This window comes from Mus caroli, unplaced genomic scaffold (genome assembly GCF_978045245.1).
Source record: "Mus caroli unplaced genomic scaffold, Mus_caroli_1 scaffold_3, whole genome shotgun sequence".
In the NCBI taxonomy this organism is placed as follows: Eukaryota; Metazoa; Chordata; class Mammalia; order Rodentia; family Muridae; genus Mus; species Mus caroli.
Genome location: NW_028227258.1, coordinates 67,899,666 through 67,913,992, shown reverse-complemented (window position 1 = coordinate 67,913,992; position 14,327 = coordinate 67,899,666). Strand labels below are relative to the sequence as shown.

General features: G+C 41.4%; 1 protein-coding gene across 1 annotated transcript; it reads left to right on the top strand.

Annotated features, from left to right (window-relative positions):
* Window positions 1–897: 897 nt before the first annotated feature.
* Window positions 898–2,010, top strand: LOC147005559 (TD and POZ domain-containing protein 4-like). Its single transcript, XM_085835297.1, has one exon. It carries the CDS (start codon window positions 898–900, stop codon window positions 2,008–2,010), a length of 1,113 nt encoding a protein of 370 aa, XP_085691423.1.
* Window positions 2,011–14,327: the final 12,317 nt, after the last annotated feature.

The window sequence follows — 14,327 nt, the reverse complement described above, 5'->3', positions numbered from 1 at the left end:
CATACTCTTTCTGGGTGAGAGTGGAAGTTATTAATTTCCCCTACCAGCATCCTGAGGATAAGTTAATAACTAAAACAGCAGGAGGGACAGATCACCAAGACCTCAAGCTGACAACTGGGGTCTGAGCTCAGGTTAGTACCTGAGAGGGGAGTGAGGAGTGTGGTTTACCCAGGCCTTGGGTTTCACAGCAGTGAGGAAAGGAAATGACATAGGAGAAAGGATATCTCACTCAAGGGAAAATATCCTAAAATGAGGAGTCAGCAAGGAGGACAATCATAAAGACTGTGAATGTCCCCATCCACAGGACACCACAGGGTGGCTGTGAGCTCAACATCCCTCCTTGGGACCAGGGGATATTTACACTGACCAGTGTCAGAGAGGGGGCTTACCAATTTGATGGTGTTTGGATGAATCTTTCTAGCAAGCGATCTGTTAGCTGGAAAGTTCATATGGCAGCAGGAGATGTAACCTGCAAGTTTTTAAATCTGAGTCACAACACCAATGTTGTGTTTTACAAAAAGAAATCCAGGACTAGTTTGTTAGAGCAAGGTATTGTGAGGGTGAGAGTGGTGCCATGGCGGACCCATGTTGAGGCATCCCTTCCCCCTGAGGTATCAGCCATATGACAGGTTTAATATAGAATACAGTTTATTTAGAGCATGGGAAGGGGAGTTGAGTAGGGATGAGAAGAGAGGGGCAGAGAAAGAAATTAATACTGAATTCTAGACAGAAAATTTTAGAATGACACAAGTTTTCAACATCATAGAAGGGGCTACTTAGGAGAAATTAAAACAAATCAAAAATTATCTATTATTGTATCCTATACTGTAAAGAGTAAATAATCTCTAGTTCTTCTTTTCAGGTTCCAGTTTTAAATCCAAAGTACATCAAGCAGAAATGTCAGGGGAACTGGAAGCCAAGACCAGGGACGACACATGGAGCCATGAACTGAAATTCTGCTACAGGTGGACCATTAGCAATTTCTCTTTTTTTGTTGAGGAAACGGAGGAATATATTACAAGCCCAGTGTTCTCATCAGAGGACAATGACAAAATGACATGGTGTTTGAGAGTATACCCAACCGGGGTTGATGAGAAAAACAAAGATTATGTGTCACTTTATCTGATTTTGCTCAGCTGTGAAAAGGGCTCAGTTTGGGCAAAGTTCGAGGTTTGTATCTTAAATGCCAAGGGTGAAAATTGCAATATAGAAAGGATCCCAAGCTTTTCTAGAATACAGCCACACCAGCCCTTTGGATTCGAAAAGTTCATCACTCGAGGTTCCTTCTTGTCTCCAGCCCAAGTGCTAACACCAGATGACAAATTTACCCTCCTCTGCAAGGTGAGCATACTCCAAGACTCCTTCAGCATTTCTGGACAGAACCCAAGACCTGCAATCAAGGTTCCAAGGTGCACATTGGAAGATGAACTAGGGGAGCTGTGGGAGAATTCCCTCTTCACAGACTGCTCCCTGTTGGTAGCTGACCATGAATTCAGGGCTCACAAGGCCATCCTGGCAGCTCGCTCTCCAGTTTTCAGAGCCATGTTTGAAAATGAAATGGAGGAGAGACTAACAAACCGTGTTGAGATCCATGACCTGGATCCCCAAGTCTTCAAGGAGATGATGGGCTTCATCTACACAGGGAAGGCACCACACCTCCACAGCCACTCCATGGCCTGTGATCTGCTGGCAGCTGCTGACAGGTATGGCCTGGAGGGCTTGATGGTCATGTGTGAGGATGCCCTCTGCAGGAACCTCTCTGTGGAGAATGCTGCACACACTCTCATTGTGGCTGACCTCCACAGCACAGAGCACCTGAAGACTCAGGCTCTGGATTTCATTATAGTTTATGCTTCCGAGGTCTCTAAGACCTCAGGGTGGATGTCAATGAGGGGATCACATCCCCACTTGGTGGCTGAAGCATTTCACTCTCTGGCTTCTGCACAGCGTGTTTTCTGGGCCCTCTCTTTCAAACAACTTAAGTGGTCTTTAAGACCGAATCAGCTATGACCTACACCTGTCTTCCAACAGCAACTGGGAAGTATTCTTCCCAGTGACTCCTCCTCAGACAATGGTAGTGCTGGAACATTTACACTGAATCTGGGGGAGGGCAGCATGGTGGATTTGCAATAGTTCTAAATATGTTGGAATGGTGGGTGGGAAAATGGACAGCATTGGAATCTGGGACAGTCTACCTGGCATGTATTCTGTTGATCTTCTCATTTTTGTCTGATGTCTTGGAATCTGGGATTGAACTTAGGTACTCTCCTGAAGCACAGACCAAAAGGGTTTCTTCAGAGAAATGTGTCCTCATTGGACTAACAGAAAAGATGACCAGGGGCTCAGAGGAAAGGAGAAATCAAACATGAATGTTTATTCTTAAGAGAAGTGAAGGGGAAAGAAGGCTTTGTTTTCTTTTAAACTCAGTTTGGGGTGTGGGTTGGACGTGGGGGCATCCTTGTACAGGGAGGAGGTATGGGATTTGGTATGGGGATTGACTGGGGGGATGGAATACAATCTGGAGTTTAAAATAAAATAAAATAAAATAAAACAACTCAGTTTGGTTTGAATAAGCATGGCCCATGGGAATTGACACTACTAGGAACTGTGGTCAAGTTGGAGGAAGTATGTGGGGAATTGGGCTATGCATTGACAGTCTGGTCTCCAGTGGAGCTGAGGTCTGAACCCCGAAAATGGTAATAATTCACCTACATGACACAGTAGGCATTCCCTTATGGTCCTGGAGCTAAGGCTTCTGCCTAAGTTATTCACCCCACCCCCACCCCTGCCACAGTGCCCACAAGAGAATCAGGGGCTGTCTTTCAGTTTCTGGACACTTAAACCAAAGATGCCTTAAAAATATTTACCTTCAGCAGTGACATCCCAGGCAACTTTCAAATAATTTCCTGTAAAAGTAACTTTTATTTACATGTATTATTTGTGGTCTCTGAGGTTTTCTGTCTTGGTCTGCTGACCTAGGACAAGTCCTGGTAGGTTCTAGCCCCCATCAAATCAAAACTAATAATCTTTGTTATAGGCAATTTCTACCTCACTGCCTCCTCACCTTAGAACATCCTGACATAAGGTCTCCTACTTCTATCCTGCCATGGTAAATAATAACTTTAATATTAATTTAAAGATTTACAATAGTAAAAAAGGTTAATGATCACAGTCTTATGTTTAAGCTTATTAGGGCAGAGGAAGAATAGAATCTTGAAGGAGGCCTTGACTAAATTAACCATTGAAACTGGTGGTGACTGGTTTTCTCTCCTACATTATTTCTTGTATAAGGCCAGGAATACTCCTTGTACTTTAGATCTTACCTGCTTTGAGATCCTATATGGGAAATTTCCTCCCATGCTTGCTAACTGCCAGTCCTATCATTCTAGCCAAATATGACCAATATATGTTCTTAAAATACTTGAAAGCTCTCCATAGACCCCAGAAGCAACTCTGGCCTGCCATACACCAGGTTTATGATTCTGTCTCCCTACCTCCCACTGGAAAGGGCCTCACACCATAAGAGCTGTTAAGGTAGATAGAATCCAGACATGGAGACAGCACTCCCATGTTAAGACAGCCAGGAGGGAGATGAAGCTCCCAGAGGTATTGACACAAGAACAATGGTAAGTCATCCCATACCCAGGTGATCTGCTAAAGTTGTCCCTTCATCATTCTTAATTCTGCTCACTTTATGCCTGCATCTTGGAACCATCAGAGTTACAATCCAACAGCCCCTCATCCTCACTTGGATAATTGCTAACATTGACCAAAATTTCATCATCCACCAGGTCAGCCACACTGCCCTGCTTCTGACTTGGTTCCCATACTTACTTTGATCTGGAAGATTTGTTGCATCACAAGTTAGACCTCTATGGGAGAAAATACCTCAAAAACCAATATTTTTACATGCACCCAGAGCTTATGAAGGAGCTTCAGATTACTACTGTGCACAATGGGATTATGAAAGCACAGGCTCCATCTACTGGTACTCTTGTTAAAATCTGATTTCATCAAGCTAGTCGAACCAAACACCAGAGAATATACATGGAGGGACACATGGCTCCAGCTGTGTGTGAGGCAGAGGATAGTCTTGTTGGACATCAATGCTAGGAGCGGTCCTTGGTCCTGTGGAGAATCAAAGACCCAGTGTAGGGGAATGCCTAGGAGGGAGGCAGGAGTGGGTGCAGAGGTGGGGGAACACTCTCACAGAGGCAGGGGGTGGGAATACGGAGTTTCCAGAAGGATGGCCTGGAAAGCTGATAACATTTGAAATGTAAATAAAGAAAATATCCAAGAAAAGAAAAAGGAAAAAACCTCCCTGTTTCTCTCATGCATACTCACCTTGTAACCACCTGACACTCAGCTTCACTAAAAGAAGAAAACAGGCCACCAGACAGCATTCAGGTTATATTTGAGGACTGAGAGGATATTCAAGAATCTGGGCAGATTCTAGGGGTAACCATTAGAAAAACTCTCTTCTCTGTCTGACAAGTTGTTAGATTCCAGGGGTAACCACTGGACGCAATAAAGTCCTGGAGAGGCAGGAATTCAGGCCCTTGCCTCTGCCTATGCCCACACCTACCCTAATGTGAGAGTCACCAACTTCACTAGTCACTTCCTGTCTCGAACACATCTCACTACACCCCTTACATCAGCACCCCTGCATTTGTGAAAGCTCCTTTCCAGAAACTTAACTCCTCTTGTCCTGAATTGTCACAGGACTGTTAGTTATGCTTAAATGCCCAACCCACCTACTGTGATAGAACAGCTGTCCCTGGAAACTACTCAAAGATTACAGAGAGTACTCAGTGTACAAGCCAGCAATCAGAAAGAGGTAAGCTGACCTTAGAGGCAATAACAGAAAGTCTTTTTATTGGAAATCAGATACCCTTAGAACATTCACATCTCTGCTATTCCATTGTACCTCTGGCCAATATAGAATATGAGTACTTCTTTCCTCCAGAGGATACTTGGTGGGCTTGTACATACATACCCTAGTTGTAAATGTATCATCTGATTTCTGTTTCCTGGCACAGCTAGTTCACCCAATAACTTACTATACAGGGAAAAGCATTCCCAATAAATTAGACTCCACAGCTCACAAGGCAGAAAGTGTTGCTGTACCCGCTATAGTATTACCCACCCTGATTGGTATAGGAGTAGATGGAGAAGCTGGCACAGGAGCTTCAACACTAGTACTACAATCTGCCATATGAAAAAACTGAAAGACAAAAGCCACACGATCATCTCATTAGATGCAGAAAAAGACTCTGACAAAATTCAACACCTTCCATGACAAAAGTCCCAAGAGACAGAAGGGATGTAGCTGAATATATAAAAAAAAAAGGGCAGTTTAGAGCAAGCATATAGCCAACATCAACTTAAATGGAGAAAAGCTAGCAGAAATTTCACTAAAATGCAGACAAGATGAGGTTGTCAATTCTGAATATATACCTATTAAATAGAGCACTTAAGAGCAATAAGACAAGGCCGGGCTTGGTGGTGCAGGCCTTTAATCCCAGCACTGGGGAGGCAGAGGCAGGCGGATTTCTGAGTTTGAGGCTAGCCTGGTCTAAAGAGTGAGTTCCAGGATAGCCAGGGCTACACAGAGAAACCCTGTCTCAAAAAAATAAAAAATAAAAAATGAAGAGCAATAAGACAACTGAAGCAGATCAAGGGTACAAATTAGAAAGGAAGAAGTCAAATATTGTTATTTGTATTAACATGAGGGTAGACATGTGACTCTGCATGGAGCTACACCAGGTGCCATAGCTGAAGGGGGGTATTGGACACAATCCCCTGTTCTTGACTGAGAGGCTCTGTCTAACTCAGAACTGCCTGTAAAGGAAAAAGTATTTTTTCCCAAGAGTTTCCTTGGTTATATAAAGAAAATTTAAGACTAGACTCTATATCAAGGAGCTAATGGCCTATACAAAATTTTGAATGGTGCTTTTTTTCCTCTAATATTGATTTGTTTGGTCATTGTTTTCTGTCTACACTTTTGCTTGTATGTTTTGGTTCATGATTTTGTATTTTATTGGCTTTGTGGATTTGTGTGTGAATGCATGTATGTTTCATGTGCCTTTCCTTTGTTTTTCATCCTAGTTTTGTTTGTCTGCTTGTCACCTAACTGAAGGGAGTGACAACGAAGCAGTGGATGAGTAGAGAGATGGGGAGGGACTGGAAGGACATGGGGAAAGGCAAATTGTAATCTGAATATATTGTGTGGAAAAACTCATTTTCAATAAAAAGGAAAGAAAAGTGGGGTCTTTGTATGGTGATTTGGTCATATGTTAATCCTCAGGAATGAGAAAGTACTCTTATCCAACAATTCAATCCAGAAAACCCAACATGTTTCAGATAGAGCAAGGATTTGGAGATCAAGAAATCCATGCTTAACCATGGGGTTGAGGCCTGCCTGGGCTATTTGAGCTACTTTCACAGAGTCAAAGAGTATAAAGGAAGTGAGGAGGTCTTTGCCAATTGGCTCTTCTACCATTATATCACTAGAGAAGGAGTCCTTTAGGAAAAAATGCATGTGCTGACATTGGGAATAAATTCCATGGTTTATAAATTACTCAGTGTAATGTAATTCATTATACTAGAAAGGTATTTTTTCTTAGTTCCAATAAGATAAGAAAGAACTAGACAGCAGATACAAAAGCCTGAAAACATTTACATCACTGGAGATAATAAAATCATTCCATGGACTCCCAAACTTCTCAATATTAGTAATAGTCAGGGAATGGCATGGATACAACTGAGTGTGGGAGATGGAGAATCAATAGGGTCAGAGTCTGAACTCCTCATTCCAAAGACCAAAGTTGGGAAGATTTAGCTGAAAGCAGAGATTGTGCTCTGCTAGCTCTGTACCCCAAATTTCCTCAGAATTCACTTGTCAAGTTCCCCCTTCAACACCTCATGCTGAGGACAACCACAGGTGTGTAATCAGAATGAAATGGGACAGGGCATGAAGAGCCTGAGCACTTGGAGCACTGACTCCCATTCAACAGAACCCCAGCTTCATTCCTACTAGCAAAGGGCAACTCATAAACATCTGGATGCCAGTCTCATGGGATCTAGTGCCCTCTTCTGGATTCTGTGTGTAGCACACATGCAAGTAGTGCCCAGACACACATGCAGGAGCAACACTATAAACAGGAAGTGAGGGCTAGAGATATGGCTCAGTGGTTAGGAGCACTGACTGCTCTTCCAGAGGTCCAGAGTTCAATTCACAACAACCACATGGTGGCTCACAGCCATCTGTAATGAGATCCGATGCCCTCTTCTGGAGTGTCTGAAGACAGCTACAGTGCACTCAAATAAAATAAATAAAACTTTTTTAAAACATGAAGTAAATCAGTTTTCTAAAACTGAAAATCCAAGGGAGGGAGACTAGGTATTCCTCACAATTTGGAGAAACACCCAAGAATCTGCAAGAAGAAGCTTCTGGCCTTTATTTTACTCTTTTTTTTAAGTTTCGTCCTGATACATGGTTACCACTGACTTTAATGTTCATGATGGCATTACACTAAAACAACACCAGAGGGGCTCTACTTAGAACCACTTCTTATCTCATTCTGAAAGTTCTGCAAAACAACTATATTTTTTTCTTTCCATGCATTTGATCCTCCTCCTCCTCCTCCTCGTCCTCCTCCCTTCTTTAATTAAACATGGATTCTTTATTAATACTCTATAATCTGAGTGAGCAGTTTTTCCCTCAATTACTCTAGTTCTTTCCTATGGCAGGATCTTCCCTGTGTAATTAATTTAATTATTAATACAACAAGAAAAGTCTGTGATTGGACAGAGAAAAGGGAGTTATACAAAGAGTTTCAGAGATGGAGACAGAGGAAACAGAGAGAGGAGAAGGAAGCAAAATGGAGGAAGAACAGGATGATATATATAGTATCATATAGGGATAGAATAATTGGGGTAACGTGTCTACTCTAGGTTTGTAGCTGGTACCATTATTAATTGGCCCTGAACTTATTGTGTAGGCATCTTGTTTATTGAGAATTTATTAATATATAAATCTGTCTGATTAATTATAAGCTTCTAGAGTTTTGATTTTACTGGGTTACTGGGAAGTGTGATAGCTAACCTCGAGGTGGGAGGTCATTACATTGGGGCTGGCATGACAAGAGCCCCTCAAGGGAACTCAGGAGCTCTGGGCCAAAGAATCCCCTAAGATGAGAACACCCCCATTGGAACAATGTGGCCTGCCCGTGAATGGTGTAGCAGGAGACCATGCCACTCATTTTTTTTTTCTACAACAGGTGGTGCTCAACATGGGAAAAAGAATCCACTAGAAATGTAAGATTAGTAGCCTGAGAGTTAGAGTTTTGTTTTGTTTTGCTTTGCTTTTAAATGAGTAGCTGGATAGCACTGAGAAAAGTCACATGGACTCCAGAATGGGAATTGAAACAAAGCAGGCTCTGAGGTCCCTTGCTGTGGAAAGAGACAAGGTGGCTGCTGTGAGTCAGAGTGCTGCAGAATGGATTGGGATTAATTGCTTTTTGGAAAGATTTATATACAGATTTTGTCTGAGTCATGTAGGGAATTTAGCCCATGGTTCAGAACTAGAATAGGGAAAATAAGTCACTGACTCCAAGTAGAGGGCAGTGATACTAATCACCTGCCATGTACAAGTAATAATTAACTATGTCTGTGGCTCCAGGTAATGAGATCAACAGATAGCTATTATAACAGGTATTAATAAAATAAATGTCTGTGGCTCCAGGCAGAGAGCTGAACAGATACATGGTATAACAGGATGGCTGCTCTAGGCAGAGAGATTAACAAGGAAAACCTGCCTGCTTCCTATACGCTAATATTAGTGGAAATTTGAATTAAATGCTTTAAAAATGCTATAGAGATATATTGCTCTGATATCCTTTATAGTATACTCAAATTCTGTTTAACGTGTGCTCCACAGGAATATTGAGTTATTTTCCTGCTTGGAAAAATAGCAATAGCCAAAGAATAGATACATAAAGTATTTTGTTTACTTCACTTGTTTTGGGTTAATTTAGTTTTCAAAATTGGTATGATTTTGAATGTTGTGGTTATATTATTCCTCTGGGACAGTGTTGTGGTAAATCTCCAACCCAAATATGCCCTGGCAATGAAAACATAACTCAATGAATGTGAATACAAGCTGTGCAGATAGATTGGGCAGATCTACCACTACATTACTGTCTTAGTCAGGGTTTCTATTCCTGCACAAACATCATGACCAAGAAGCAAGTTGGGGAGGAAAGGGTTTATTCGGCTTACACTTCCATACTGCTGTTCATCACCAAAGGAAGTCAGGACTGGAACTCAAGCAGGTCAGAAAGCAGGAGCTGATGCAGAGGCCATGGAGGGATGTTCTTTACTGGCTTGCCTCCCCTGGCTTGCTCAGCCTGCTCTCTTATAGAACCCAAGACTACCAGCCCAGGGATGGTCCCACCCACAAGGGGCCTTTCCCCCTTGATCACTAATTGAGGAAATGCCTTACAGTTGGATCTCATGGAGGCATTTCCTCAACTGAAGCTCCTTTCTCTGTGATAACTCCAGCTGTGTCAAGTTGACAAAAAAATAGCCAGTACAATTACCATCTTCCCCATCTATGAAGCCCCTTATAACTTGCTCTTTCTCCAGGCCACGTGCCTATGTTCCACTTTTCTTCTACCTCCTCCTCTGTCCTTCGTCGTCCTCTCTCCCTTTCTCTCCAAAACCTTCAGCTCCACCTTCCCCTCTTTCTCTGCCAAATCACTGGCTCTAACCTTTATTTTATACATTAAGGTGGGAAGAAGGCTTACAGGAAATCCCCTGAGTCCTGACTCATTCACTGTTTGCAGCCCCTCACAGGAGAACAGTATTAGCATCAAATATAATTAGCCTCAGGGCTTTCGGCAACACTTACCCATTTTGTACAATGAAAAGACTATTTTATCACAGATATAATTGAACACAGCTATTACCATAAACTACAAGATAGACTTAACACCTTGACATGATCTTTGCCTATTAAATAACAACTCTGTCATCTATCCTATTTTAAAAGAATTATAATTCTACACCTGACTCACTCACATCCTGGGTCTAGATTGTATGCCAGATGAAAACCATCCTCTCAAATCTATATCATCTTTCTCAATGATAATCAACTTAGGTTGGCTATAAGACTACCAGTCTTCAATCCCATCAGAAATCCAAGAACGACTAATATTACCTGAAAATATGAGAAGCACAAAATATAACTTCGAAAACTTAGCCAATTCATAGAGACTGCTGACCACCTGGACATCCCCTTATACTTCACAAGGTTGAAGCATTGGTCTTCAGCCTTCTGGCCTAGGGTCATCTGACCGATCTTTGTAATGCAGAATTTTAAAGGGTTGATTACCCTGTCTTAGTAAAGATTTTCAGTCGACCATTCTGCATGGTGTATCCTTTTTCTGGATAGTGTTTTGTCTGTAGATGAGATGAGGCAATTCTTGCCTAGTGGCTCTCTCGTCACAAATAGAGCAACTCCATTGATGCTCAATTTCTTCTTTGAATTTAAAAAAAGGAATGCTGTCAAGAGCAGACTTGTCTCAACAAGTTAATAAATAACATTCAATGTCACATTCTGTGGATTTCTGACATTTTTTAAAATGAACTATCTATGTAAAGTAATCTATACTGTTCACTGTTTCTACTCTCAACAATTTCTAATTGAATGAAAACACTCTAACAATAAACTCAGAGCCATGAATATCCTATTTGGCCCGAAACACACAAACTTACTCATCTCAACTCAGTTTCTAATAACAGTAATAGAAGGATTGGATCCAAGCATTGTATTCTTAATTATGTTATATAGGCACAATGCTTATGTGAGAGTGACAATATAACTCCAATTTTATATCAATAAAAAATTAATACCAATGAAAACATTAAATATGTATCAACTAAATTCTGTATCAAGGTAAAATATAGCTACGTAATATTTTGCTTAAGAGTAAACTTGCTAACCTATCCCTATTTGTCTATTTCTATAATTTCTATAATATTACTATATTCCCCCTTTCTTTCCCACCCTCCTTTTTACCTAAGAAGGAAGGATAGAGAAGAGGAAAGGAAAGATAGAAAATCCTGAGTTTAAGCTCTCTAGTTGCCTGGCTAACTCAGTCATGAGACTCTTACTTTCAGGGTCTTAGGTTCTAGCTCCATGTTGGGTGACAATGTTCCTTCAAACTTAATGACAAAAATGATGGACTGGGTGGTAGGTCTATCTTATATCTTGTAAATTACAAAATGGTAATAGTTGTGCTCAATTTATATTTGAAAGAAAAGTTTATTTGAACAGAAAGTGTGGTGTGTAGAAGGATTGATTTAATTATTAATACAACAAGAAGCCTGTGATTAGACAGGGAAAAGAGAGGCTGAGCAAAGAGTTGCAGCGATACAGACAGAGAAGATAGGGAGGGGAGAAGGAAGCAAAATGGAGGACAAATAGGGTGATTCAGATTCATCAGGGTTTAAAAAGCCACAGGTAGATATAATATCATATAGGGATAGAATAATTGGGGTAACTTGTTTAATCTAGGTGGGCAGCTTGTACCATTATCAACTGGATCTGAATTTATTGTGTGGGTATCTTGTGTATGAGAATTTATTGAGTTTTAGTTCATTGTTATCATGGCAGGAAGCAGGGTGGCATGCAAGCAGGCACAGTACTGGAGATGTAGCTGAGCATTCTACAACCAGATTAGCAGGCATCAGGAAGAGACAGATCCTGAACCTGGCTTGTGCTTATGAAACCACAAATCCCATGCCCAGGAATATACTTTGTTAATTCTGAGATTCACCAGAGCAAACCAATTTCACCATTTTAGGCCAAATTTAAAATCAGGCTTTACTAAGGTTTAAATACTGACCAAGAGGTTAGAGTTCTATATCCTGATCCAAAGGCAGTCCGGATGAGACTCAGCTCTGCAGGCAACCATGAAGAAGCTCTTTTACTGACTGTACAGAGCTCGAGCACAAGGAGTTGTGGTAAATCTTCAACTCTCCAACCCCAAGAAGCCTCCCTCAAAGGCTGCCTACACAGTGAGTGAAACAGAGAGAGAGAAGAGAGAGGAGAAGTGAGAAACAGAGATGAGAAAGAGAGAGACAAAGACAGAGAGATGGAGAGAATGAGAGACACTAAACAGACAACATGTAGTGACTGCCACACATCCCAACTCCTAGAAAAGAGGAGAATCTGGGGCTGTCTTTCACAGTTTCTGGACACTGGTATCTAAACCAGAGATGCCTTAAAAATATTTACCTTCAGCAGTGACAGCCCAGGCAACTTTCAAATAATTTCCTGTAGAAGTAACTTTTATTTACATGTATTATTTGTCGTCTCTGAGGCTTTCTGCCTTGGTCTGCTGACCTAGGACAAGTCCTGGAAGGTTCTAGCCCCCATCAAATCAAAACTAGGCTTAGAATGTTCTCAGCTTCTGAGACTTACAGCTGAATAAGGTCCCCACTTTGTAGTTCTTTCCAATCGCTGACTGCCTAATTTAATTTGTTCTGGCTCAAAACTTCTCTCCACTGTAACTAAATCAACATGACTTGTCTCAGCTTCTCCTGAATTGCTCACCTGGTCTCCTACTAACTTTCACAATCAGTTCTAGTCTTCAGACTCCTTCCCACTCTCTGGCTTGTTCTGTCTTTACCTGTGTCTCTCTTGTTCTCTCTTCAACCTGCCTCTATAGCACTGTCCAAGGAAAACTGCCCTCTCTCCTCTTCTGTCTGCACTGATCTCTTCAATAGCTTCTCTTACCTCTCTCTTCTAGTAACAGTTGGGCATATCCTTTTCTGTGCTATCTTTCTCTGCTTTTTCACTTTGCCTGAACACTGGTACTTCTTTCTACATACTAATCTTACTTTCAGTGTTTGGAATTAAAGATGTGTACTAAGGGTTTGTCTGTATTCCAGCCAGAAGGATTCAAGGTGTGTGCCAAAGCTGAGCCACTCCACAACTAAAAACAGTTTTGTTTTCAGCAAGTAACACAATGTTGTGCTAAACAGTATCATCATATATCCTGTAACAATTTACTTTTGGAGTGGAGGTATCAGGCTTCTCCTAACTGTTTTGGGAGCAAGTCGATCAAAGGAAATCTTGGCAATCTGGATCTCAGGTCTTGTACCCTCTGGAATTCCTTGACCACTGCCCTCTTTCTTGCCCTGAGGGATTCAGAGACCCTACTGTCTCAAAGTGTAGTCTCTGGAATTTCTGTGGTGCCTCCAGGAATGTTGTGTGGTGTTCTTCTGAGAAGTCTCCTTGAACATGAATTTAATTTTATGGTATTTAGCCTCTAATTGAATTTTTTCTTATATTTTGAATCCCTAAACCAGTTTCCCCTCCCTCCTTTCTTCCAAGTGCCTTGGCCACCCCACCCAACCCCCCAACACTCCCTCTTCCACCTCCATGCCTCTGCTTCCTTTCAGAAGAGAGCAGGCCTCCCAGGGATATCAACCAAACACAACAGTTTACAGTAAGACTGGCACATGCCCTCTTACTAAGTCAGAACAAAGAAATTCAGTAGGAGGAAAGTGGTCTCAAAAACAGGCAAAAGAGTCAGAGAAATGGAGCATGTAATTATAAAAAACAATCGACTCTATTCACTGTCAATTGTGATCTTCTCCCTCCTGCATGGTTTCCATGACTACCTGGCTGCTGAGCTGCCCAGATCTTCTCAGGACAACCAACCCCTTTGGCTAGCTGGCAGATGGACAGTTTAGGCTTCATACCCCTATTAATGGTCTTTGGTGGATCCCTCTTGTAGATTCCAGGGAGTTACCTTGGCACTGGATTTGTTTCTCACCCCTGAAAAGATTTTCAATTCTAATAAACTCTCCCAGTACTCTCTCCTTTGATTATAGTCCCTCAGCTTTGCTTTATCCATCCCCACCTGTCCCCAATCCCCAGGAAATCTTTTCTATTGTTCTTTCCTAGAGAGATCCCTGCATTCTACACTTGAGCTCTCCTTAGTATTAATCCTATCAGTCTGCTGTATGACTATCCTTCGTATTAAAACTAATATCCACTTTCAAGTGAGTTGATTCCATGTGTGAATATCTGGGACTGGATTACTTCACTAAAGAAAAAAAAATATTTTTATCCATTTGCTTGCAAAATTCAGTATGTATTTTTTTTTTATGTAATGCTCTATTGTATAAATATGCCAATTTTCTTCATCCATCCTTCTCTTGAGGGTCATGTAGGTTTCCAGGTTCTGCATATTATGATTAAAGCTGCTACAAACATATTTAAGCAAATTTGACTTAGGATGGAAAGTCCT

Excerpts from the sequence above, each read along its gene's own strand:
- LOC147005559 (XM_085835297.1), top strand. The coding sequence starts at position 898 with ATGTCAGGGGAACTGGAAGCCAAGACCAGGGACGACACATGGAGCCAT.